We start from the raw sequence: 27,330 nt of genomic DNA, 5'->3' as shown, positions 1-27,330 counted from the left end.
AGACTAATAGTCTAGCCACTACAGATGGCCGATGTTAAGGAGAATAACCTCTGACCTACTCTCGCGGATCACCTATTGTACAGTCACTCTTAAGCAGCTAAGTTTGGTACATATTTTGGGGAGACAACTTAAGAGAATTCCTTCTGTTCCCCACACTGCAGAGTAATTTCTCTTGACAATTGTGTGAGCGACTTGGGCCTGACTGGCTCTTCGCTGGTGACTTTTTCCCTCCATGTCTCAGTGCCATCTCTTAGCATGAGATTGTTTATAGAGCACCTGCCTCTGCCACCTCTTTATGGTCCCAGCCAGTTAGGACTGAGGCAGACCCTGCGGGACAAGGCAGAACTGCTCCCAAGGGTTCTGGAGACCATCCCCTTGAGAGCAGCCTCATTGTTCTCCTGTAGAGGAGACTGGTGAGTTTAAACCACCAACCTTGTGGGCTAGCAGTCCAACATGGCTATGCTCCCTTCCAAAGTGCAGAGGCATTTTATTCAGACCCCAGGGCTAGAAGGATAGATTCCTTTGTTCTCTTTCTTAGAAGATATTCTTACACCAACTAAATAAAACTTCACATGCCACTTTCATTGAGAAAATTCCTATAGGGCAGTGTTGAACTGCTCCTGTGGGTTTCTGAGACTGTAAATCCTTATGGCAGTAAAAAGCCCCATCTTTCTCCCACAGAATGGCTGGTGGTTTTGAACAATTGACATCGTGGTTAGCAGCCTAATGTGTAACCCATTTCACCACCAGGTCCTCCTATAAATGTCATTAATTTTTTAAAATGTGTTCTAAGGACTTACTTTAAACTGAGCACTGTGTGGTAATAAGTGGTCTTTGTAGAAACCCTTCAGATGTTCCAGACAGACGCCCAAAAACATGTGGAAGGAAGAACCCATCGAGAGAAGCACTCGCTGCGGCCTCAGCTGGAGGGACATTGCGAAGGGATGCTTGCCTTATTGCTAGAACTTAAAAACGAGCGTTCTTTGCTGGCACGATTGATGTCTTAGTTAAGTGCAACTTACGTTACTTTGTTTTGTGACATCTCATTTCTCCATCGTCTCTAGGAAAATGTAAGAGTTTTAACAGTGGGTTAACGGTGCTTTCTAATTTCCAGACCATTTGTTTTACAGTACTTGGCAAGACAGACTTGCATTTCTTTTCTAAGACCCTCATCTCAGTTCAAGGAGACTGCAGTATTTCAGCCTCGTGGCATGTTCGAGTGGGTCTTTTCTCTGGAGACCCTCATTTTGGCCTTCGTTGTTGTCTTAAGCTGTCTAGCTGCTGGAGGAAGCACAAGTGGATAGCTTTAGCAAAGAAATTCGTTCTTGAACCATTCAGGACGCTAGAAGTCTGTAGTCAAAGCACTGGCTTGAGGGGAAACCTATCTCTTCCCCCCTCCTCTTCCCCCTACACCCGCCCCCCGCTCTGCTCTCGGTTTCTCGGCGGTCTCTGTGTGCCTTGGCCTCAGTCTCTTCCCCTGGGTCTAGGAGGGTCTCAGTGCAGGCCCCGGGTCCAGAGGAGACAGCCATTCTGTCCTTAGCAGTTGGTGTTTTGATTTGTTTTTCCTGAGCCATCATTGTAATCACCTTTGACAGTCATCATTCTACCCACAGTCACTTCCGAGCAATCTAAGCTTTTACTATGAAGACTTAAAACTCTCGCCTCCTCCTAAGGCCACTGGATGAGAGTCTGCATGCTGCTTTCTCACATCGCCGCTGCCTCAGAGTGACCCAGCTCTGAAACCGCTTTTGCACTTGCGGTTATCAGAGCAGCACCCCGCTCTTGCAGTCCCCAATTCTGTGTTAGTCATCGAGGACCGCTATAGCAGAAATAGCATGGCTGATGGCTTTCCCAAAATGAACTTTATCGTCTCACGGTTTAGGAAGCTGGAAGTCTGAACTTCAGGCACTGGCTCGAATAAAGGCTTCCTCTACCTGTCAGCTTGGAGGAAAGTCATTGTCTCCTCAGAGTCTGCTTCCTGGCCCCTTGGGGATCTCCTTGTATCTCGGTACCAGTCTTCCTTGGGTCCAAAGGGTGCTCTCAGCTCCGGCTCATTTTTCTTGATGGTAGCCAGGTCCCTTCTCTGTGGCTTCTCTCCGAGTAGCTCTGGTAAGATAAAAGGCTTGACTGGGGAGGACGTGAGTCAGTTCGTCTTTGAGGCTGTGATAGATGCCCCCGTCCTGTCTTATCAACTTACAGCGGTTAAGATTTACAGCACTTATCACAAGATGGAAGATGATGCTATCAGTTGACAAATGGAGGGCAGCCACACAAAACGGAATCTTGACCTCGCCCGCCGAGTCGGCACATGTTTGGGCGGCGACACAATCGATCTATGACAATAATGTTCAACTGGCTGCTGATACGGCTTCAAAAACTTTTATATGGATTTTTGGAAGTCATTTTGTTATTTTCACAATTGAAACAAGTAGAGCTAGCTTTTAAAATTCTTTGGCGACTAGACTAATGTTTGGGTTTTTATAAAACAGATGTGATGTGTAATAAGCATTAATTCATTTTCATTGTGCTGATAGTGTGTGGACAACTCTTGTGTACAAGTGTCCTTTAAAGGGATGTGTACACAAGCACACGACTGTACAAAAGGTGCTAAATGAGGGAAACGCTGTGAACACCCAATTTGTGGAAGGCTGTGGAGGACATTGGGAGCCCCAAACCCATCTGTAGAGTGTCTTGTCAGATTAAGCCAATGACAGGTCCCCTCTAGCCACAGGCAAAGGTCTGTTAGCAGCCTTACAATCAAATATAGACCATTGTCATCCTTGTTATACTGGATCAAATTTAGTCAGTTGACCTCCCTCTAGACTAGCAGTTCTCAACCTGTGGGTTGTGACCCCTTTGGGGGGTCGAACGACCCTTTCACAGGGGTCACCTAGGACCGTAGGAAAACATATTTCTGATGGTCTTAGGCCCCGAGACACCACTCTATCCATCTCCAGGAGGGTCCGCCCACGTGCAGATACGCCCACATACGCGTACCCGGTGTGAAGACTACTACCCATGCTACACCAGGCTTCAAGACAAAATTTCATTTACTTGTCATTAAAAATACATATTTTACAATATATAATTACATATTGCTTTTGTGATTAATCACTATGCTTTAACTATGTTCAACTGTAACAATGAAAATATGTCCTGCATATCAGATATTTACATGACGATTCATAACAGTAGCAAATGAGTTATGAAGTAGCAATGAAAATAATTTTATGGTTGGAGGGGTCACCACAACACGAGGAACTGTATGAAAGGGTCATGGCATTAGGAAGGTTGAGAACCCCTGCTCTGGACCCACCCTGAATTTGTTCTAGATGCAAGGATCTCTTTCTTGTTCTGTGACAAAAACTGACGGAGGCCTTCTCTTTCTTGCTTATTGTTGGTATTTTTATCTTTGGTATTGCTTTACCCTTACCACTTCATTTCATTTTTATTCTTTGTTGTTTGTGTTGGGTTTCCCAGTTTGTGATGCACAGAAGGAGTGGATGGATGTGTAGAGATAATAACTGATAGGAGGGTTTGCAGGGGTGGGGGGCCAGGCGGATGGGAAAGGTGAGGGGATTCCAGGAGTAAATAATGAAGGTGGGGGCACTAGAACTGAATGTGAGTGTACACAACTCATTTTAAAGGTGATTTAATCATGGAGGTAGGGTGGGGGGAGAGAAAATGCTCTGAAATTGATTGTGGTAATGATTGTACAATTCTTGACGTGATTGAATGATTGAATTGTATGGTATGTGGACTGTGTGCCAACAAAACTGAATAAAAAGAAGGTGCTAAATGCACTAAAAATTTATAAGAGCTAGAAAATAGAAGTGTTAATTTATATAACCTTTGACAAAGGATATTTTCTGTACACGATACAAAATCTAGAAACATGAGAAACATCAGTAGACGTTTGCTTGAAGATGCCATTTCCAAAATAAAGACAGTTGACAGATTGGAGAAAATAAATGCCTATAACGAGACAGAAGGGGTTAACGTAAAAGCTTTAAGTCAATTAAAAAAAAGAATAAGCAAGGAGAAATTTGGATAAAGAAAATAAAATTCATGGAAGAATTACAGATGGCTAATAAACATACAAAGCAAAATGGCATCAGCAAATTCAGATTGAAGCAAGGACTAAGGAGGTTTTCACCGAGTGCCTTGCCAATCCCCTTTTAGCCAAGGATCCACAGCTCACTGGGCCCTCGATGCCGGGTTTGTTGTGGGGAGTCACTCACCCACTGGGTGAAGGCTGGATGTGCCCGAAGGGGGTGCTGAGGTGACCCAGAAACTAGACCCTGTGGGAAGCAGCTGCACGCCTAGGGCTGGAGAGGCAAAGGGGAAGAGGTGATGTCAGCAGAAACGAGGACCTTGGAGACTCCATCGTGACTGACTGAGGAGTGTCTGCGGACCCGCAGGGGAGCGAGGGTGCATCTGGAGTGTCTGCAGCCCCTGGAGCAGCAGGTGGCCCTGTGCTGCTGCCGGAGGGAGGGAGGGAGGCACCAGGAGCAGGAATCAGGAAGCCTGCCTTTTCGTCAGCACCTCCCCTGGGCAGAGCTCACTGGAGCTGGCAAAGCAGGCTCGGGAAGAAAGGCAGTAGCTGCTGACTAACTCCATTGCCCCTGGGGCGGGTGAGAGGGGGAGGCAGAGGTGGTGACCAGGCCTGGTAAGAGGGAGTCCATGAAGCAGGCCTGTGCAGGTACCCCTTAGGATTGTACATGGATCCAACTTCCTGAAAAGGCAGCCTGCTAATATCTATTTTTAAAATCCTAACGTGAATTCCCTGTGGCCCAATGTAAGTCTGTGTCAAAAAATGTCTCCTGCAAGAAATCCCAGACCACATATGGAGAAATACGAGGAAGCTTCACAATTTTCATGGGAAAATGGAATTGAAAGATAGTGGGTTTTTTCTACATGAACTTTTAGAAGTCCCTCATGAATGTATATTATGTTTCATTGTATCATTTTATGTAATTTCAAAAACTGGAAATAGGCTAAAAGTCCATCAGCAGTAGATTGGTGTAAATATAGTAGACTCTCCACCTGATTCTCAACCACATGGCCACTCAAAATATGATGTTTACCAATGTTATCCGAGGATAAAAGCTGTATTTGTAGGGCGATCTAACATTTCATCAAACCCAAAAAGAGTTAGGGTATTGGAATTTAGTGAGGATTATTGTTATTTGACTTTGTTGCACATAAAATTGGAAGTAGCAAGTACAGAATTTCATGTGTTGTGCATGTTTCTCTCGACAGTTATGAATGCAGGGATGAGAAAATACTTCCTTCAAGCCAATGATCAGCAGGACCTAGTTGAATGGGTAAATGTGTTGAACAAAGCTATCAAAATCACAGTAAGTCTTCTTAATTAATTAATTTTTGACAGGTCTCTCAGGCCTTTAGACTTAAAAAATACATCCCCACCCCCGCCGGGCATCTCCCCCTTATTAACGGCCAGGTACCTGAAGTTTGTGTATGAATACGTTTTCTTCTTGTGCTGACTCTTGGTCCTTAAATCAGCCCCTGGATGTCTGCTTCACCCATTGTGTGCCTTAGCGATGTTGTGTTGCCCTGTAGGTCTCGGGTCCAGGGGAAAGTGCCGTTTGGGTGCTCTTGGTGGGAGTAGCGGGGCCGGCCCCTAAGCCATGCCTGGGATGGGCATAGGGGAGGGCAGGGGTTGAAAGCAAGAGTGAGATGAGGAGAGCAGAAGTGGGCAGAGATGAGGCACCAGGGTGGGGACTGGTTCTGAGCAGCTGGGGCAGCAGGGGTCCTGCCCACTTGGCCTTGGGGCGTGTGTCTCAGCTCTACACCCCCCCTTCTCTCACCCCTATCTTCCTGGAGTCTCCCACCTTGGTCCCTCACCCCTTTTGCAGGGCTCCAGCCTCCTGCCTTCAACCAGGGCCTCTCATCTTTTTTACTTTGTCCATGAGTACTATTATTTATTGATAGTTTCCCTTAGCTGCATTAGTATTAATTTATATTAACCCTGACTTGCCTGGGAGAGCAAGGCCTAGAAAGAGGGAGTACCAGACTGCATTGCTGCTGGGTTGGGGCGTGATGATCTGAGCCCAGTCCCTGCCGGCTTCCTGCAGAAAGAGCCCTGCTTTCATCCCTTGCTTATAAGGCCAAAGAAAGACTTTGGAGATTTTGTGTCTAATGACAGCTAGCTCCTCCTGATGGTGCCCACTTTCTCTCTTCCCGGCCCATCCAGGAGGCCTATGTGGGGAGTAGAAACCGCTTGTAAGTTGAAGTGTGTTTTCACTGAAGCATCAATGTCTGCTGGCCAACTTAAGACAACTTACTCTCAGAAAACATATGCCTGGAGTCTGGTCCCTGGCACATGTGAGTCCCCTCCCCATCTCAAACGACGTGCCATGTTCCCATCCAGGGACAGTGAAGGGTTAACCAAAGCTGTGCTTGCCTTGCCACCAAGCAGCTTGGCCCCACCTGACAGCATACACCCACGTGCTCCTCTGATCTGTGCGTGGAACTCGAGTTATTTTAGGGATGTGCGCTCTCAGGAAAGCAAATGGGATGGCTTCAGAAGTCTGTGTTCCTGAAAGATTTCCACTGGGCATGTGTAGGCTCTTACTAAACATGGCCTAGCTAGAACATTCCTAGCCACTTGGCTGAATTATTACCCGTCCTCCTGCCCCCCACTCCCTTCTCCAGCTTTCAGTCAAACGCAGCCTGATCGTAGTGTCGTCAGAAGTAGTAGTCAGGGGTCTTCGACTTACCCCTTCGAGGGGGCGTGCTCTCGAACACTGTAGGTTTGAATGAGCGGAGCTCCATACAAAGACCCCCTGCGTGAGCTTGTCAGCATGGCAGGGACACAGACGAGGGACCGTGTCCTGTTTCCGGAGGGGGACGGTTACCCAGCTCTTGTGATCTTGCAGCTCTCTAAAAGTCCATAACACTGAGGTGTTAATGTTTTTATACTTCACAGTTAAACAAGCACAGGTATAGGAACCCTTACATTGTCGACACAGCGATTGTGATCGTCCACAGTGGAGACAATTGAGAGGGTCGCCTTGAGTCAGGGACGACTTTTATGGCAACTAACAGCTTAAACCCTCAGCCACTGAGTCCTGTCCTGACTCCCGGTGGACCGTGGGACAGAGTCGAACTGCCCCAGGGTTGATGAGGCTCCTCTTGGAGGAAGCAGCTGGCGGCTTCCCCTCAGCAGCGGATCACTTAGTCCTGGTGGCAGCAGGGCTGGTTAACAATGGACTTCATATGGGCACACATTTAGCTCTTGGGATAGCACTGGATTTCTAGGCTTCCTTAAGGGGTGTTTTATGGTAGTTTGATTCTTTGGGACAGCTTTAGCCATTTAAAATTTATATCCATTGTAAACAGTGGAGTACAGAGTTTCTTTGAAAAATCCACAGCCCCATTGGCACAAGTTACATATCTCTTAGGATATTTTAAATTCACTTACTGCTATTTCCTGGGAGTGGTGTAACTTGGTTAACGTTTTCCTGTTAAAATAGTTAAAATACATGATGTTTTTCATTAGAAAGTGGGAAGGGGGCGGGATCTGATAGTGCTACCATTGGGTCCTCGGCTACTACCTCAAAGGTGCGTGGTTTGAACCCACCAGTGGCTCTGTGGGAGAGAAGAGCTGGGGGTCTAGCCCTGGGAAGATTTCCACCTGGAACCCGCCCGGGCAGTTGTGCTCTGTGCTGTGGGTCACTCTGGCCGGAGTCCACCCACAGCACACAGCAGCAACAGCAGTCGTTAGAAGGAAGAGGCTGTGGTCTCGTTGGTAAATCGTTCCCATGCATGAGCCCCTTTCATCGTCGCACATCCACGGGAATTTTGTGTAGGAAAATTCTGTCTGCTGCTGCTTCACCTTCGAGAAACTCCGTAAAATGTGTATCCTCTGGGGAGGAACCCTTCAACGTCGGGAGGAATGGCTTCTCGGTGAGGGTCCTCTTCCCTTCCCTTCCTCTCCCGCAGCATGGACGTGCTGGGAGGTGGGGAGGCCTGAGAAGAAAGCTGGAGGGGAAGCCTCTGGCAGGCGGGAGGGAATTGAAGGAGATGAGCAGTCACCCAGAGCTGAGTCTGTGTGTGCGTGTGCGCGTCCCCCCAGTATAACTTCTCGGTGTGTGCAGTCTGCAAGGGTCAGCGTCCTGTGGCATGCACTCTGCATGGGTGCCCAGCAGCTTGCAGAAAGTTTCTTGGCAAAGCCTTGGCCAGCATACACGGTGGGTGCCTGTTTTTCTGCAAACCTGGTACAGGCAGCAGCATATAAAGTTTCTAGGAAGTTCTGGGTGCTGGCTTATAGACACCAGAGCTTGAGACCCACTGCTTTGGGCTGACACACACAGGTCGGTCAGGCCTTTGTATGCATTGTGACGGTGGCTTCTGACGCTACGCCCGTATCTTGCCAACTGGCGAGCTGTTTAATTGTAAATGAGATGTTTTTATGCCAGTTTCTTGGTGCTTGTTAGTAGTGTTTGAGGGTTTCTGAGCGACTGCAAGACCCTCAGAAACATTCAGCCACACTTAGCAGAGAGATAAAGTCATATTGAATATCATAATTGGTGCCGAGCATAGTTTACTACATTTCATTCAGAGCTTTAAAAATTAATTATCGAAATATAGAGTATATGCTTAACTGTCTGTAGGTCACCTCCCCTCCCAATAAAACAACAAACAAAACCCCCCCGATTAACCATGTACCTCATTCTCTAATATGACCCCAGAAAGAAAGCTAAAATCTATGTTGACCAGTTGAGGTCCCGCTGGTTGTGTGATGTGCCTTTAATGGAGGGTGAGTGAGGAGGGACGACTGCTGTTGCTGTGGTTCTTGCTTACACAGCTCCGTGGAGACTGAGTTAAGCTCTGGTGCTTGTCTGTGGAATGCTTAGTAAGTTTTAAGGTATTTTGGTTGATTTACATCAGGGATTTTGTTGTCCTATTTCCTAATACTTTTGCTCCGAGTCAGCCTTTGGACACTGAATGCGTTCCATGTGCTTCCTGGTCCACTCCCTTGCCTCATCAGCACATGAAGGTCCTGAAGGCTATTGATCTCCTTGGTACCTCCGAATGAGGTCACCAAGCTGTGGCCGGATTGGCAGGCTAAATTCCATCCCTTCGCTCTTCAGTCTCAAAGTGACGACATGAGGGAACTGCCAGAGTGTCCCCCCTTCTGCAGCCCTCGCAGACTCATGGGTCAGAGTGGGAGACAGGGCGAGAGTGTGATGTTAGGCTGTTCATCAATTGGAAACAGAGGGATGGAGTTTGAAGTGAAGTATGCAAAGCGAGCTAGACAGTGGTGAAGCCAAGATCTACTCAGTGCTCCCCAGCGCCTCTGAGCCGCTTCCCTTACTCCTGCAGTGAAGATCTGGTCCCGTCATCCTGCAGATAGGGTTGTTAGGGAATTTGGTGGGGAAATGTGAAGGGGCTTCAGAAAGTTTGTAGACAAATGAAATGAAAAGGTAATGGATATTCTCCGTGAGCTTTTTGAAGCCCCCCCGCCCGCGAATGAGATTGCCCGAGTAAGCCCTCAGTAACACGGTGGCTGTTTTAGAAAGAGGTAGAGGGAGGATGAGAAGGTAGGGAGTGTATGTAGATTGGTTCAGCACAGCTCGGAACAATCGGCTGAGAGGCACCTGTGTGACTGCAAAGTGATTCTGGTGGCTCCCTCTCCCAGGTACCAAAGCAGGCCGACGCACAGCCTCCTTCTGATATTCTGAGTCGCCAGGGTGACTTCTCGTGTGCAAAGCAGCAAGTGTCTTACAGAACGGACATCGTGGGCGGGGTCCCCATCATTACGCCGACTCAGGTAACTGGGCAACCCTCATTGTTGTATGTTGTTCCCGAAACCCACGCAGCGTGTTGCTGCTGAGTTGATGTGGTACTGAGTCAAGAAGGAAAACACCTCAAGTTCGTTTCTTATTTCAGAAGTATGTGCTTATTACATAAAATTTGGAAATTCCAGGTAAACATCATTTAATACTTTTCTGTTTTCCCTGAGCTTTTTCTCGGTAAGTTTCCCCCACCCACCCTGACACAGAGAGAGCAATAGGTTGTACTTTGTAAAACAGCATCTTTTATTTCTTGAAAACACTTTGTGCCTCATCAGAAATTAGTCGTCATCATCTTTAATGGATGTCATGTGTTTATCCTAATTTACATAGCCCTTTTGTTGGATGAATGCTTTTTCCTTTTAATAAGTATTCCTATGGTGAATATTTTTCTAATTAAAACTTCAGAAACATCACTAGTCTTTTAAGAATAAATTCCTAGGTTTTTCAGAGCAGGCTTTAAAGCCATCCCCCTCCTCCCCATCCTGGCTTAGAGGATCGAAACAGAATGAGAATTTGGACTTAATTCTATCCAGAAAGTATGAATTAAGTCCACAAGCAATGGAAATTTAGAAACAATTTTTGTATGAGCTCAGCTGTCTTGTACTGCAAGTGAGGGAAAAGGTCTGTAATGCAAATTAAGTTATTAACTGTCGACAAACCACAGATTTTAAAATAATTAATTGATATTGCCACTGATGGGCATTTTCATGACCTGTTGTGTGCCTTTTGTACTTACAAGACTTGCACTTTATAAAGCTCTTACATACAACAAATTGTTCTTACATGCCGTATTTTTCCGGACCTGTGTCAGAGCAGGGTGATTAGTGGGAAGGAGAATGACACCCTTCGGAATGACTTCAAGAAATATTTATTGAATAAGCACAGTCTCAGCTTCAGCGGGCGCTTACATTTTCTCTTATAGTTGATGGAAAAGTAAGCGAGGATGATGTGTGTAAGTGCATGCTGCCCTTCCAAGGGTGGCCCTAGCATCTCAAGGTTTGCTTACCGTGTGGCTGGCTCGATGAAGCTTTGGGACACCTATGTTATATCTTGCTTTGGCACAGGGGCAAAGTGGTTTTTCTACAGTTGTATTTAAGATATTGTAAGAGTTTGTAACTATGGCTGTTTTATATAGACTTAAGATTCTGTTGCATTTTAATTTGGGTGCAGCCCTTTTCTGTAGGTCCCAGGATCTCAGAAGCAGCCCGGGAGCATAGTGTAGTCAACACTGTGCTGCTGGCCACAAGGTCAGGAGTTAGAACCCGCCATCCGCCCTGAGGATCAGGAGGAGGCTGTCTGCTCCCATAAACCAGGGGCAAGTCTACTCTGTCTGATGAGGGTGCTCTGAGTCAGAATTGACTCAATAGCGGCGAGTTTTAAGTTGAGGATCTCTGATGGATACCTTTTTAAAAAGGAGGGGGAAAATGCCCAAAGAATTTTATTACTACCATCTTTCGATAAAGTAATATTTACTCTTTATAAAAGCACTTAGACAACACATTGTAATGTCCAGGAAATCTCATCTACATTATAAATTAATTGAGTAAATACTGGGAATGCAGTGAATTAAGTGCTAGGATGATACAGTTAAGTGCATATTGCTCTTGCCCTCTATAGTGTAGAACAGGTGGGAAATTCCTCAGAATCTGACTTGAGTACTGCGTGGGTCTTTGGACATTCACACGCTCTTGAAAAGACACCTTTGGCTTATTTGTGGGATTCTAGATTGTCAGTTGTGTTTTGTGTTACAAACAGACAGGAGCCAATGCTTTGGGGAACACGAAGACCTAGGTGGGTTTTTAAAGTCACTAGACCTACACATAAAACGATGACACTTTCAGAACAGGGGACTTAGGGTCAGGGTAAGAAGTTTTAGACTGAACATAGAAGCGTAATCCACACATGGAAACGTTTGCTCAGTGAAAGACTGGGAAAGTGGAAGGAAAAGTTGAAGCCTGAGAAAAAGTCTTTGCAAACCCAACAAGGAGCTTCTAACTGGACTATGTAAAGAACCCTCAATAGTCAACAGTGGGAAAGCAACCAAAAAGCATCTGACTAGAAAATGGGCAAAAGGCATGAGCAAACATTTCACTGCAAAGCAGACGGCAAATAGACAGGTGGCAAATCAGTCTGTCATCACTGCTGTCGCTGTGTGTCTGAATCCAGTCCTGGCTCATAGTGACCCTACAGGACGGAGGAGAAGTGTCCCTGTGGGTTTCGGAGTCTGGAATCCTCACGGGAGCAGAGCTCTGGGTCCCTTCTCTGCAGAGGGCTGGGGAGCTCATACTGCCAGCCTGCCAGCGAGGGAAGTGCCGATTCAGCCTGAGGTGACACCATGCACCCCCGCCCCCGTCAGAAGGTCTGCACTGAAAGAGAATGACTGCAGTGCCTCACCTCTCCTATGTCGCTGCAACACGTCCAGCCACTCTGGAAAGCAGTGTGGCAGTTTCTTACCAAACTAAGCATGCAGTCACCGTACAATCCCCCATTGGCATGAAGACCCCATTGCCATTGGGGCATGTTCCACACACAGTGACCCTTCTGGGGCAGGGTAGAGCTGTGCCCGTCAGGTTCTGAGATCTGTTATCTCTACGGAAGCAGACTGCCAGTCTCTCCTCCCACAGAGGGGGGCTGGTAGGTTCAAACCACTGACCTTTTGTTTCTGCTTCTGAGCACTTAACCACTGCACCACCAGGCTCCTTCAGAGTATGTATTCCTTGGCAGTTATTCCCGGGTAACGAAGACTTAGATTCACACAGAAATCTGTGCATGACTACTTAGAGCAGCTTGCTCCTGGTAGCCCCAAACAAGAAGCCCTCAGAATGCTTTGTGGGAGGGAATGGTGAGACACCCCATGCTGCAGATCACGTTGCAGTAAAAGAGGGGGGACCAGCTATTGATCTAAGCAACAACCTGAGGGGATCTCTGGGGAAGGGTGCTTGAGTCTGGGGTGAGCAAAGCCAGTCTCAGAAGGCTCCCTGCGGTATGATTGCGTTATATTACCTTCTCCAAATGTCGCATTTAGAGACTCAGAGAAGAACATAGCCCAGTGATGATAGAGCAGGTGTACGTGTGGGACATGTGTGCATAATGAGGGAGGGCTTAGGGTTGTACCAGCGTCTCTTTCCTGGCTTGGATATCGCATTGATAGTTGTCCAGTTTCCCAACTGGTGGAAATTAATTGAAGGGTATATGGAACAAACACACAACATACCCACCCACACACACGTGTCAGACTTTTGCAGAACAAGAGAAATGGAGATTTGCAGTTTAATTGGTGGTGTGAAAGTTATGACCGAGTGTGTGGGACTCATTAGGAAAGTCTTCACTTGACAGTGTATGTTCCTCATTGACTTTCAGAGTTGATAGTAGAGCACTACCAAATAAAAGCTCTCCTCGGAGCAAATCAACCAAACAAATGTGCTTCATTTTAGAAAGAAGAAGTCGGTGACTGCAGTGACAGCGTTGAGAGGAACCATTTGAAGCGGTCACAAAGCCATCTTCCTTACTCCACCCCCAAGCCCCCTCCAGACAGTGCCATTATCAAAGCTGGGTATTGTGTGAAGCAAGGGGCAGTGGTGAGTGGCCCTACAACAAACCAGTGCATGTTAGCAAGCTCTCAAATCAACAGAAGCAGTTGTTTCCTTTGCTTTAGGAAAAACCCAATGTGAAAGACCTGGGGAGGGGACGGGGAAGAGAGTGGGTGATTCATGCTGACAGCTCAGCACTCTTGTTTCCTGGGGCTGTGGGCGCCCAGTGGCCATTGCCTGTTACAGTGACCTTCCGGTTGAAAGGGCCTTTCCCAGCGGTTCAAGTGTCTCCCAGAAAGTTAGTCCTCTGATCCCTCCGTCCCCCAGCACGCCCACGGAGCGGGTCAGGAAAGAGAGCTCTAGTCTGGAAGTGGCAGTCTCCACTTGGGGGGGATGTGGCTTGTGGAAGAACCACTCAGAGCTACCCCACCCCCGGGGGGATGGGAGCCTAGCAACTTGATTGGGTGTTTGGCTGACCTTGACTGAGCGTTTGGTGACCTTGCTTCTTTACCCTCCCAGGCTCTCAGCCCTCCTCTCCCCCTCTGATCGTATTGTCACTACCTTTCCCAGCCCCCTCACTTCCAGAGTTTGTTAAGGCCTAAATGGGAGCACAGCATGGTGGCTGCTCACTCTCATATGACAGCTGCCTCACACCCTGGAGATGGGGCAGGGGGACCACCTATGCTTAAGAGCGTCTCTGTCCCAAAGCACCTTCCGTAAACAAAAGCCCTTTCTTCTGGGGGAGCTGCTGCTTTAGAATTTCATGGGAAGATAAACTTGAGTGTTTGGGAACAGGGAAACCCCACTGAGTAATATGAGGATTAAAATGAATGTTCCCCAAAGTGGGTGATACTTCCCCCGCCCCCCAGGGTGCTGGGGTGACCAGGGCCACTGCACAAGCAGGTACACTTTACCCTGAAGGGTGGGCTAGAGTCCCAACGCTCAAGCACCTTTTGATTGCCACGAAGCACCGAGTAGGATTTTGGTGGTTTTGTTTGTTTGTTGTACAGGCAGTGGGCCAGGGAAGTGTGGGAGCCTGTGGTCTAACTGATTAGCGCTCTGGCCACTCACTCGTGGAGTTTCCAGAGCGGGGCCCTTGCTGACATGCTTGCGTCAGCATCGGGCGCGGGGATGACGGCGGCCACTCCCAGAAACAGGTCTCACATCTGTTCTTCTCTGTAGATGAAAAACTGGAAGAGAAGATACTTCCAATTGGACGAAAACACAATAGGCTACTTCAAATCCGAGCTGGTACGTTCATGGGGCCCGAGTGCCGCTCTGAAAACGCCTGGGGGGCCGGAGCGGGGTCACTGGTTGCTTGGACCACTTACCTCCACGCGCTCTATTTCTTTATCTTCAGAGTCAGCTCATTCTGGGTTTGAGAGGGAGGGGCAGTCCTGTGTACCTTGCTGGGATGCTTTCGGTTGATGGAATTTTTGTTGCCTTACTGAAAGGCCCTGTCTTTGAAGAGGCATTCCCCTTTGAAGGAGTTCAGCCTAGCAGCTCCCCCAGACTGCCGGTTTCCACCCCAGGAGCTGCTGAGAGAACATGCTCTCCCACAGTCTGCAGGGCACCCTCTCTGCATCCACCCCCTCTTCTCTGCCTACTCCAGACTGATACTTAACTTGCTTTTTGGCCATCTCTGAAGGTCGAATCAATGATAGAAATTGCCTGTTCCCCCCGGATTGAGTAATATCCTGCCACAGATGGTTGGACAAGTAGAAAGCAATTCAACCTGTACCGCACCTGTTCTTGCTCCTCCGGGTCGTGGGACCCCGCAGACCCCTGTGCTCCGGCCCTGGATTTGCACTGCGGTGTGACAGCTCGCGGCTGAGTCTGGTTGCCTTCTGCCGGGAATATGTTTCTCATCTCACTGAAGGAAGGCGTGCACTTCTAAAACGACAGCTAATTCTGCCCATTTCATCAACTTCGCTTTAGATAACTGCACAGAGCCAATGGCTACCTGGAGTCTGCTCTTTGGGGAGCTCCTGCACTCTGGGTTAAGCACCCTGTGTCTGTGCCCCTGATGTGCAGCGCCTGTCTCTGTCCTGGTGCTTCCCATACTCGTTCAGACTAGACTCGTAACCTTTCACCAGCCCCAGGCCCGCACGTGTGAGGAACCACTTAGAACCTTTGAATCGGTGGAACATGAGCTAGCAGAGCAAGAACCGCCGCTTTGTGTGCGTCTAAGTACCTCCGCCGGCAGGAGCAGTCACCTGCTCAGAAAGCACCGTTCTGAGTTGCCAGGGGGATTGATTTCTGACTCGACCCCTGCTGCGCACTCAGGAAGTACCCTTCATGCCATGGTGCTTGCCAGCTCTGTGTAGCCCCGGTGCCCTGCTCTGGGACGCGAGTGAGGAGGGCAGCCAATGACGGAGCCTGGTCCTTGGGAGCCCAGCTTTGCCCTTCCCTCGTAGTGATCCTGAAAGTGTGTGATGGGAACCATTGCACAACTGTTTTGAAAACTTGAAGACCGACATTTGTGCTATGAAACCTGAGGAAAGGATCTGTAGCGCGAGGGGAAGCCTGCCGTCTGGATTCAGGGTATATTGGGTATGTAGGGAACGCAGATGATGGTGTTAGGAGCCCTGATCTGTGTCTTAGGTGTAATATGTACACACACCCTTTCAGCATCCCTGGAGTCAGCGCTGGGGTGCCTGTGTGTGCCCAGCACATTTGGGTCAAATGTGGCCAAACCGCAGCTGTATTCAAGACCTGTGGGTGGGGCTGCTGGGCAGAAAGCCTTGGTGGTCCAGCGGAACATTCTGGAGACGCACTGCATCCCTGGCGACCTTTGGGGCTGGAGGGTGATGTGAAAGCACACCGGCACCCACAGCCCTGAGCACAAAGTGATTTGGATGCCAAGGCTTTGGAAACCTTAAACAATTTATCTTGACAAGGTATTTCTTTTTTTACATCTGCTCAAGAGAGAGAAAATCAGATGCCTAGGGTGTTAACGGGCACTTTTGCAAAGCCCTGTTTTATTACAGAAAATGCACGTGCACAGACCGGGGCTCCCTGAGCGGTGGAGCAGGAGCCAACCCCGAAGCATCCCCCTCCCCCTCCCCGACATCTGGGGGGTGGAGCCGCCACTTGAACACTGGTCCATCTGGGGGGTGGAGCCACCACTTGGATGCTGGTGGCAGCAGGCACTGACTAAAATGAGAATCTCGGAGCCCACATGCAGAGGAGCATCAACGCCTGTCTGTTGGGTGAAGAAGGGGGTCTTTGCATAGTCTCCAAGTAGCTTCCCACAAAATAACATGGATCCCAAGGAAGAATCTGGCAGCTCCACTTTAATCAAGCGAGCAGTTGATTGACGGGAAGGCAGTGGCGGCTGGAGGAGATGGTGCCCTCTGAAAGTTTGGGATGAAAAGAATGTGGCTTCGCTCTGACGTTCTTGTCAAGGGTGCAGTGCCCACCTGCGGGGAATCCTGAGGGAACGTCAGACTCACCGACTCAAAGCCACAGGCCTACTACCTTCACCAGAGTCTGTGGAGGGTGGCAGTCAGGGAAGAATGAGGAAATGAGAACAGAGGGCTGGCATTGAATGCTGTTTGTGGTCTGCGACACGCTGCTCTGGGGCAGTGGCCCTCCCGATTCTGACCCCCTAAGAGCATGGCTGTGGGGAGAGGGCTCCCTTGAGAGCACTCGGGGTAATGGGTCCCAAGTGGGCAAGGCACCCTGAGCTGGCCTGGGGAAAAAGCCAGTCTGCAGAAAGTATTTCAACCAGCGGGTAAGCTGGCAATTGTCTCAAAGTTGAAGGGAATGAATATTGAGGGCTGGTATGTCTGGTCGAAGAAGGAGCGATAGAGAAATGGTTGTTTTAGAGTCATGTAAGAGGGCTGTGCCACATATAAAAAGGGGTTCCACGTTATTCAAAATCAGAGAACTCAGAAGTCCCGTCCAGGTCGCACCCCATGAGAGTACTTTCGATGGTCAGACTCTACTCTCAGATACTGCTGGGGCATGCACGTGGATTGAGCCTTTGGGCGGGGGGTGGGGCATGGGGCATGCTCTGGCAGAGCTGCATGTGCAGCTGTTCTGTACTTCATCGCTCCCCCAGCTCGAAATCCTTCTGAGGTTCAGTTCCAACCATAGGAAAACAGTGAAGCATCGCAGCAAGTTGCAGACACCAAATTGAAAGTCACTGAGGTGCCCACCCATCGAAGAGTGGCCGCTGCCCAGTGGAGATCATACCTGTGTGGCGTGAAATGAACAAGAAGACAGACAGACAGAGGAGGCAGAACCTCCCCTCTGCGGTGGAGTGGCAGCAGGGCAAATCCTCCCGCACTAGCAAGTATAAATGCCATCCTCGGACTCAGGAAGCAGGGCTCCTGGAGAGATGGCTGGTGTCAGGGCTGGGGCAGGGCGAGGACACGATGTGCCGAGAATGTCTAGCCATGCCAGGAGGTAAAGAAGTGGCCCGAGGGTAACGGACGGGGACATGTCAGGAGGGCACACAAGGCAGCTGGAAGGGGCTCCTACTGGCCAAATTGGGGGCAATAGAGCCAAAAAATAAATGAGTAAGAACTGTCCTAGATCATAGCCCACAGAATAAAGTGTCCTGAGTGTGCCCAGGGAGCGGGACAAGCCTTTCCTCAGAAGGAAAGGCCAGCTAGTGCATAGAGCATTTTGGAAAACAGGCTGCAAAGGATGGAAAAGTTCCTCGGACTATTTTGGTAACTCTTCTGTCATCGGAAGTGATTCCAAAATGGGATTTGAAGAAACTTGAAAACAAAGACGTGTTTAAAATGGAAGTACTGACAGGGTTTGCTGTGTGGTTGGCACCCTGATCGCGTGCTGTCGTCAGGCAGTGGGTACCGGGGATGGCATCTTCCAGACGATACCAGGCAAGGGTTCTGTTGTTGGGAGCTAGTTACGTCTCCTAGTTGTAGTTCATGTCTACTTTTGTGACCCGAAGGTCAGCAGTTTGAAACCACCAGCCACTCTGCTGGAAGAAGACGAGGCTTCCACTTTTCTACCCTGCCCTATGGGTCACTGCCAGTCGGACTCAACTCCCTGCCAGTGCGTCTGGTTTGGTTTGTGACCTCATGGGACAAGATAACTGAACATGCCTGAACGTACCCTTGCTGCTCTTAGATGTTTCTGCGGCACAGTGCGGAGGGCCGGGAGGTGGACATAGATAAAGCCTAGCCGATGCCCCAGCACCCCAGAAGCATGCCGTAAAGCGGGGTTTGTTGATGTAGTGACTGTGCCCACAGGAAAGTGAGGTCCAAAGCATGAGAAATGTGCGTAAAAGAGTACTCTGTTGCCTCGTGTCTCAGAGAAGTACCACCCTGGCTGGGCCCCCAGGAGAACCTGATAGAGCGTGGCTCTTAATACGTGGTTGTGTCGTGGAAAGACCCCAGTGGTGCAGTGTCAGGGAAGGAAGAAGATTCACACCCCACCCAGCAGCGGCTGTGGGAGGACGGGCAGGCAGTCTGCTCTCAAGACAAGTCCAGCTTCGAAAACCCAGTGGGGCAGCTCAGCCCTGCCACGTGGGGTCATGATGAGTCGAAACAGACGCGACTGGCCCCTAGCCACCATTAGGAAGGCCAGGAGTGTGTGGATGCGGGTTATCTGCCCATTTCCTTGTTTTGGACAAAAATCTATGTGTGCTTTATAGTGTTTGAGCCTTTCTGAGGCAGAATGGTTTACAAAAGTAGTTTTATATTGTGGATGTGCTTCAAGAAAGAAGCCTAACTTTCCCAGAGATCTAAAGGTAAGCCCTTCAAGGACTAGCTAGCTAACCTTAAAGGGGCAGCCTCCCAGAGGGTCACGTATCCGTTGCTTTCTCTTTGGGCAGGAAAAGGAACCTCTCCGCGTCATACCTCTGAAAGAGGTCCACAAGGTCCAGGAGTGTAAGCACAGGTAAGAGCCACTCTGACTTGGTGTTGGGCCCAGCGTACTTGGTGGGGGCCACAAAAGAAAGCCTCCCTTTGATTGACATGCTCACAGGGTCTGTTTCCAATATTGATTCCCCTGTTAGAGCTAGCTGTATACACTTGACTTTTCAAAAACGTCTGATAAAGATCATTGAATATTTTTGTATTTGCAAACTTAAAATTAAGAAGCGAGTCTTTAGCTTACTAATGCAAGGGGAGGCTAATATTAATAGCTTATCATTTATACCATCAGAGAGAAAAAAATTATTCTAGTCATTCAATGTTGCTGTAAAGTCGAGCTTTGCAAGAGATTATATGGCTGTGCTAGCCTTTCCCTGAACTGCTCTCTTCAGAGTTGAAGCCTTGGGTGTTAAAGTTGCTTTGTGAACCCATTTGTTCAGTGTGTACTGTTACTATTGTTACATGCCATCAAATTGCCGTGGGCCTGTGTACGGCAGAACCGAAACCCTGCCCGCCCCCACAGGCTCCGTTGTGTTTGAGCCCATGGTGGCAGCCCCTGTTTTCGCGCACGTCACTGGTGGGCTGCTTCTTCACTGACCTGCTTTGCCAGGCTCGACGTCCTCCGTGGTCCTTCCAGATAACGTCCACAACATGAGGACCTCCTCAAACCTAAGGAGCATCCTGGCTGTACGTCCTCTACGACGACAGATTTGTCCGTTCTCCTGGCAGTCAGCATCTCTGTGCCCCCACCGCAGTCCGTCTGTGGTCCTCCTCGTTCGCTGTGCAGCGTCCCTGTGCATTTGAGGTGACTGAAAAGACCCTGGCTCTAGGCAAGATGCAACTGTGTCCTCGGGTGACTTCGTTGCTCCTGAGCACTGTGTCGGTAGATTTGCCCCGTGTGCTGTGCACATGGTCTGCCCTCTCGGAGGCTGCTGCCGTGGTGTTCATATCCATACTACATGGACCTCTAGCGTTTCATGCAAAAACTCAAGAGTATGTTGATCAACATAGGAAGTGGGCCTTAATATTTATTTTCTTACTACCCTATCGGTGGTAAATAAGTCAAACCATCAGCTGACTGCTACTTAAGTGCAACTGGGTCATTTTTGTTGACAGTGACATAATGATGCGGGACAACCTCTTTGAAGTGGTGACGACGTCCCGGACTTTCTATGTGCAGGTGAGACCATTGCTGACCCACTACATGTGAGTGAGACGCAAGTAAGCAGGTGAACTGTGAGGCTGCAAGAAGTGAGCAACTGCCCCTCAGCAGCTGAGGGGAAGGTTGTGCGAGGCAGGCGGTGGGTGCGCCTAGGCTGAGGCGTGGGCGTTCTTTCTCAGAGTGTGTGAACGAGGACTCAGCTGTGCTTGGAAGACAGATGCTTTTGACACTCACGTTCTGACACTCGAGTTGGGTGATGTTTGCACCTACTTTCGCAGTCCTGTCTTATCATTACTGAGTCATTTTGTAACCAGAGGGCCTCAGATCCCCAGGAGAGGAGGGCACGGTGTATCTTGCGCCCCCCTGGTGGTGGGTGTCCATGTGTCCAACGTTACACGAACTTTGTGGTTACCACATTGAAAATCAGACGGTGCGACTTTTAAAAAACGCTGGGTTTTTGTTTTTCCAAATGCTACGGATGCTTACTATAAAACATTGAGGAAATAGAGGAAAAGGTGAGTCCTCAATCATACATTCAGGCAACTACTCTTGCCCTTTTTTTTTTAAGTGTTTTTGTTAAGGCGCGTTGGATAGCACACACGGCCCTTCTGGGAACACAGTCGTGTCTCATGCTTCTGCTGCCGTGGCCACGTTTTCTGCGCCATTAGACTTCCTCTGCACCCAGCTCATGGTGGGCTTGTCCGCTGTGAACCAGCATCTCCCGTGCTCTGTCCTGTCCACTCACTCACATTGTTCTCATAGATTTACTGGGATACATAAGCTGACGGTCAGTGTCCCTGTACATAAATTTGCCTACATTTCTTACTTGATTGGGAACATTAGGGCCCTTTTAAAGGCCATCCACAACCACACTCATATTAGTAAGGAATGAAAGTCTTCTCTTTGTCTTGGCCTGTGTGGAGTACTTTCCTTTTAAAAACAAACCTCTGTTAATCTCATTGGTTACAACACATGCCCTCATGTCCTTAACCTTTTTAGGCAGCGAGATTCTAGAATGCAGAAATAAGCCGCAGTCAGTGACATCCCTGCGGGGCCTTATTCAGTGTGGTTCATGTGAAAGTCGGAAGCAGGTCTGTCTTGTCAAGGAAATAGAAGCACTTGGAATATGACTACCGACCTTTCCTTTAGGATCCGGTGCTGCTGGGAATCGCTTTTAGAGAAATGCAGAGCACGATTCCGATGGCTCTTCAATGACACTGCTTTGGATCTCTTCTCGAAGCGGGGCCAGGGGAGGGGGGCAGCATGAGAGTTGCTCCCCTTGACTTCTCCCCGCCGCCCCCCTTCTTTCCCTGTGGAACATTCACAACGGGCACTGTGTGATGTGCCCGATACTAAGAGGCCAGCTTCCCAGTTTTTCTCTCTGATAACTCCCTAGCGGGGCCTGGCCTTAAGAAGCCACTTCTTAGAAATGTTGGCATCCATTGCCTTACAATGATTTCTTTTTGGTGGCACTGTAAGTGATTAACTGGAGCCCTACTGGCATAGTGGGTATGCATTGGGCAGCTGCTAACCTCAAGGTCAGCAGTTCGAAACCACCAGGGGCTCTGGGGGAGAAGAATGAGACTTTCCACTCAAGAGTTACAGTCTAGGAAAGCCCAGCTCACTGGACGGCAGTGAGTTTGGTACGTTATGAGAGTGTCTATACTGAGTTAATGGACATGAACCTGACCACGAGGACAAGCTGACTGACGGAGCCCTTCCCTTCCCTTAGGCCGATAGCCCCGAGGAGATGCACAGCTGGATCAAAGCCGTCTCCGGCGCCATCGTCGCACAGAGGGGACCCGGCCGGTCAGCGTCTTCTGTATGTGTCCTGCTCTCTGGGGTGCTATGCCCTGGCCTCCCCACCACCACCTTAATCCTGCTCGTTTCTCTCTGTATTGTGATGTGTTTGCATGTTGACTTTCCTGTCGATTGGACTTGCAAACAATAATGCGTCCTTAATGTCGTGCTTCCGTGTAGTGTCCCGTGCACTGAACTCTGTGCACATGCACGGCAGCCAAAGAATGGGCGTCTTCCCGCTTCCTTTCGGGCGTTCATCCCAGGTGCCGTGTCTCAGTCTGGTCCTCCCTCGACAGATGCGGGTGCTCTCTGGGCCTACTTGTGGCAGGCCCGGACTCACTGCTCCGCACGTGTGTCTCACCAGCCCAGATGCCTCTCTGCTTCCGCAGATTTCAGGGCCTTTTTGTTTGTTTGTTTGTTTGTTTGTAAGAGGGTGGGGGCTTAGTCGTACCCTCAACCCATGCAGTTCCTCGGGTTTGGCGTCAGAATTTCCCTTTTGGGGCTTTCTGCCATTTTTTCATTGCCATAATTATCCTTGGGCTCGCATGATGATGCACTTGAACTGAAACATTTCACTTAGAGAGTGAGAGCAGTGTGGGGTTGGTTTTTGCCTTAAGATGTTCAGCCCCATCACAGAATATGATGTAGGCTTGCAGCACTTTGGTCACTAGTCTCGGGTCTCTAAGCAGAGGTGAATTCTTCCTGGGATAGTAAACCGTTTACAGTTGTGTAAAATATAAGTATGTGTCGTTTCAGGTCCATTCCATTCAGGCAGTGTCTGACTGCATCCCATGGTCCCATGGGCTTTTTTTTTTTCCTTTAAGAGGAAGGAATTCTCCTTTATTATTTCCCCCTAATAGTTTCCCAAGCCCTGAGCCCAGACTCTGGGAGCCGGGGTCCACAGGTGAGGCAGAGGGCATGGCTCAGAACACAGGCTCTCAGACTTGGTCTGGTGGGCAGCCCATGGGGGCTGCTGCTGCTCAGACGAGCGGTGCCACATGTAGGACTGGGTGGGCTCCACTCTGCCCCGCCTGCTCTCTCTCCACTGCTTCCAGCACCACTCCTCTGCCCTGCACCGGTGACAAGGGTAGCTAGAAACAGGCTCAACTAGGATTACAGCAGGGCGTTCGTACCACATCCAGTTCACACAACGCCCTGTTTCACAGAGCCCATCCCGGACACCTGCCTGCCCAGCACTTGTCTGCGCAGTGCGGTCTAGTGTGTAGCATGACGTCGTCATCTGAGTCACCGTGAATGCCAGCTCCTCATACTTCGGACCCTTTCCCCAGTGGTGCAAATGTTGTCTGTACAAGTACGAGAAGGACACCCGTGGCCAGGAGGCAGAACCCTGGTTGCCTCTCCTGCTTGTCCCAGTCACTGTCCTGTCCCCTCAGAAGTCCCTCTCGTAGGCGGGCACTGGAACCGCCTATGTTTCTTGTGACCTTGGCCAGCGGTCAAGTCTGCGACTGCAGAAACAACGTCTGCTGGGAAGCGGGCCTGCTGGAGAAGGGTGTGCGTTTCGTGCTTTGTGGTGGGGGCAAACTGGGCTCCCGGGCTACGACTGTCTGCAAACCTGCTCTCTCCTCCCTCTCCCCAGTCCAGGCGAACTCTAATCTTAGCTTTGCCCTGTGTTCCAGATGCGGCAGGCCAGGCGGCTGTCGAACCCTTGTATACAGAGGTACACTTCCAGAACGGGTGAATGCAGCACGCACGTGGGCGCTCACGCAAGCGTGCCTACTCACTCCCTACTCACCCCGACCCCATCAAGTTGAGTTAACCCAGCTGCCCCTCGCAGTTTTCACGACTGACCGTGTCGACACTAACCCAGCCTTTCTCATAGCAGTCTTCAGGATGGATATGTGTTTAAACAGGAGAACCAGAGGACAGGGAGCTTCCCACATTGAAAAAGGCATTCTATAGTGTCTTAAAATCTCGAAACCAGGTGGCCAAATTGCCAGTTTCAAGTTGCTATGTGCTATATATTTCGCAGGTGTTAAAAAAGTATAAGAACACTTGGAGTGCACCTTTGTTCTAGCATTACGGGCAAACTCATGCATGCCTGTGCATGGGGGCATGCCAGTTTAAATCTCAGGTAGATGCAGCCGCCGAATGGGACATGACCGTGCTCGGCTAATGTGGAGCATTTTGTGTTTGGAGCAGCCGAGGATGGTCAGTCCACACCTCTGACTCGACCTGGTGGTGTGTGGAGAATGGAAGTATTTCAGGTTGCCCTCAGGCGGGGTCCAGTTAGATGCATCTTGAAAATGGGTGTTCTCGGCTAATAGTTCTCTCCCTTGGTTTTGAAAACCATTAACAGTGTGCCCTCTGTTGCCTTTGAAGTCTTGAGCCGCTTGAGTGTAATTATTCAAGACAAAATAAGTTGAACTCAAATAGAAAGTAAAAAAGATGCTGCTGCTCCTTGAGGTTTGGGGAGTCAGGAACGTTTGTCTGCTCCTGGGCAGAAACCTGCCCCTTCCTGCATCCTGCATTTTTATTGTCTAAACTCTGTGGGACCATCCTGGTGCTGACTGAGGATGGATCCTCACTTACACATATACTCCCCAGGCAGGTAGCCGCCCGTCCAACACAGCCCGGTTGCCACTGGAGCACGGGACCTCTGCCGGCCTCGGCCGCCGGCCCACGAGCATGCCATGCCATCCCTCGGCTGCCGCGTGCAGCCCGCTTCCCTCGCTGGAAATGGTTGCTGGCCGTCACTGCTTTAACCTCACCCCTAAACCCGCCTCGCTTCTGCAAGAGCTTTCATACTGATGCTGCCTGTCCGCTTCCGCCTGTGTGTGTGTGTGTGTGTGTGGTGTTCGTTTTTCAGAGAATAAAGTCTCACACTGAATTACTAACCTGTCCATTAATGGATGTCCCGTGTCTGACCATCTCCCCTCTTTACAGGAGCATTCCACCTGCCCCACAGACCCCAGACCTGGCCCCCGGCCCGCCGCAGCCCCCTCACATTCCGCGGCCACTCGCAGCAGCTCTCTGGTCTCAAGCTTTGCCCTGGAGAAGCGAGGATTTTACGACTCTCTTGCCAAGGTCAAGCCAGGGAACTTCAAGATCCAGACTCTCTCTCCAAGAGAACCAGCTTCCAAAGTGACCGAGCCAGCCCTGCCGGGCGGCCCTCAGGAAAAGAACGGCAGCCCGGTGGACTTGGATGACGCCAGCCTTCCTGTCAGCGATGTGTGACGCCGGGACCGCATGCCTCCCCTCTGTCCCCTCGTTCCCGTCGTGGGGCTGCTCGCCAAAGAGGACGCGGCTGGAGTGGCTTTGACCGCCGGCCTCTCACCGCCTCTTCGACGCACTCTGCAGAAGCTGGTGCAGGAAGGCCCTGCGGGGCAGCCAGCCGGCTGTCCGAACCTCTGTGTGAACTCATTCGGTGACAAACGTGTGTGTGAGAGAGAGAGAGAGCGAGAGCGCTAGGTGTTGTGTTTGTTTTGTTTTTCCCTGCCAAATTTGACAGTTTAAATGGTTTAACAACTCCAAACATTAAAACTGCTTATTAATTCTTGGGTCTATTTTAAAAGTTGCTGTGGCATCCTTCTAAGTGTGGGCTAACCCCAGATTCTGCCGGCTGGTGACATTGGATGGGATTGTGCCAGACTGAGACATACCCACTCTCACGCACGTTGTCTGTGATGCCGCCCAATTTATACTAGAGCAGCGGTTCTCCGCCTTCCTAATGCTGCGACCCTTTCATACAGGTCCTCAAGTGGTGGTGACCTCCCAACCATCAAATTATTTTCGTTGCTACTTCATCACTGTCATTTGGCTACTGTGATGAATTGGGCAACCCCTGTGGAAGGGTCGTTTGACCCCCAAAGGGGTCATGACCCACAGGTTGAGAACCGCTGTACTAGAGTGTGGACTCTTTTTTAAAGACTTCTAACTCATTTGGATGCCCCGGAGCTCAAGGTGAGTGGCCGTTACTGGAGAGAATGGTATTGGACCATCCGGGTGGCACGCATAGGCTTGTTTTTTTACATTTCGGTTAGATTTGTTCCCCTGCGTCTGAAATGGTTGGGCTCTCAGGACTGGAAGTGCCTTGGCCACTGTTGCCCCTCATCTGTAGCCTGGCTCTCTGGAATCCCACCCACCCGGCTTTCCGCGAACAGTCAGCCTAACAGATCTCGTCTCAACTGCAGGGTTCCAGAGAAGCCCCGCTTTTGTCCAGCACCCCCACTGCATGCCTGTTCGTGTCCGCACATTGTGGTGTGTGGCCGCAGTTTGAGATAGTCCGTGGCGGCAGAATATCTGCTCTGTTTTGTGACACCTTTTTTCCCCCTGAGACCTCCCCTTCCCCTCAGCAGCATTGGAAAATGGTCCTGTGATTGCCGGGGTCTCCTGATACTGACTTCCATAACCTTTGTGTTTCTGTGACAATTATGTGATTATCTTGAAGCGAATGCTTTCTTGCAAATAATGTTGCATCCAAATTGTCCAAAAACTTCCTTGGGACTCCTTCCACTTGCTGCACTGTTTTCTGTACCCAGTGCATTGTCTTCCAGGATGGGGGTCCTGCGTGCCCACCACTGTTGACTGTCCAGGCCTGTGCCCTTTTGCCACACTGGCTGGGCACTGCCATGGCTTGAGACTAAACTGCGCAGAACCCAGTGGAGCTCATTTCTCATTTGGGCTGGGCCAAGGGACTAGAACTACAAAACGGGTCTGATGAGCTGACGTGAACTTGCAGATGTGAGCAGTGACCAGTGGCATGGTAGTCTTAGGAGGAATGTTGTTGCTGGCTGTTGTGGGATGGGTTTCAACCCAGCAACCCTGTGACAGCCGAGCAACACACCGCCCAGCCCTCACCATCCTCAGTCATTGCCCTGTGCGAGCCCACCCTTGTGGTCGTTGTGGCCATCCATCTGGTTGAGAGTTGACCCTCTTCTTGACCTCTGGCGACTGGGCCCTTTTGATGGCATGTCCAAAGCACATGCGACAGTCCTCCCACCCTCACTTATAAGGTGTGTTCTTACTGCTTCCTCCTGCCTCCTGGCAGTCCATAGCACACCTGGTGGTCTTCTACACCAGAGTAAGATCTCGAAGCGCCAGTACAAATGGATCGATCCATAAGGCTTATTAGCACATTTCAACTGGAAACAAAACTATAAAGTTTACATCCATATATACATACACATATAGTTTGACGTTCTCAA

At 49.7% G+C, this 27,330-nt stretch overlaps 1 protein-coding gene across 8 annotated transcripts in view; it reads left to right on the top strand.

Moving 5' to 3' along the window:
• Positions 1 to 25,679, top strand: part of PLEKHA1 (pleckstrin homology domain containing A1) — a 51,005-nt gene extending 25,326 nt beyond the window's left edge. The window contains exons 5-13 of one of the 8 annotated variants that reach the window (XM_045291274.1): positions 5,263 to 5,360; positions 9,668 to 9,799; positions 13,259 to 13,402; positions 14,537 to 14,605; positions 19,164 to 19,228; positions 20,320 to 20,383; positions 22,098 to 22,187; positions 23,763 to 23,843; positions 25,070 to 25,679. In XM_045291274.1, the coding sequence (XP_045147209.1) occupies positions 5,263 to 5,360; positions 9,668 to 9,799; positions 13,259 to 13,402; positions 14,537 to 14,605; positions 19,164 to 19,228; positions 20,320 to 20,383; positions 22,098 to 22,187; positions 23,763 to 23,843; positions 25,070 to 25,360 (1,034 nt within the window). In that variant the 3' untranslated portion in view covers positions 25,361 to 25,679. The remainder of the gene's footprint in view (positions 1 to 5,262; positions 5,361 to 9,667; positions 9,800 to 13,258; positions 13,403 to 14,536; positions 14,606 to 19,163; positions 19,229 to 20,319; positions 20,384 to 22,097; positions 22,188 to 23,762; positions 23,844 to 25,069) is intronic. The other 7 variants (XM_045291278.1, XM_030885967.2, XM_045291277.1 and 4 more) reach the window with 7 other exon arrangements.
• Positions 25,680 to 27,330: the final 1,651 nt, after the last annotated feature.

This window comes from Echinops telfairi, unplaced genomic scaffold, assembly GCF_000313985.2.
Source record: "Echinops telfairi isolate 266 unplaced genomic scaffold, ASM31398v2 ScPeMD7_70;HRSCAF=299, whole genome shotgun sequence".
Classification (NCBI taxonomy): Eukaryota; Metazoa; Chordata; class Mammalia; order Afrosoricida; family Tenrecidae; genus Echinops; species Echinops telfairi.
This window is presented reverse-complemented; position numbering and strand designations above follow the sequence as displayed.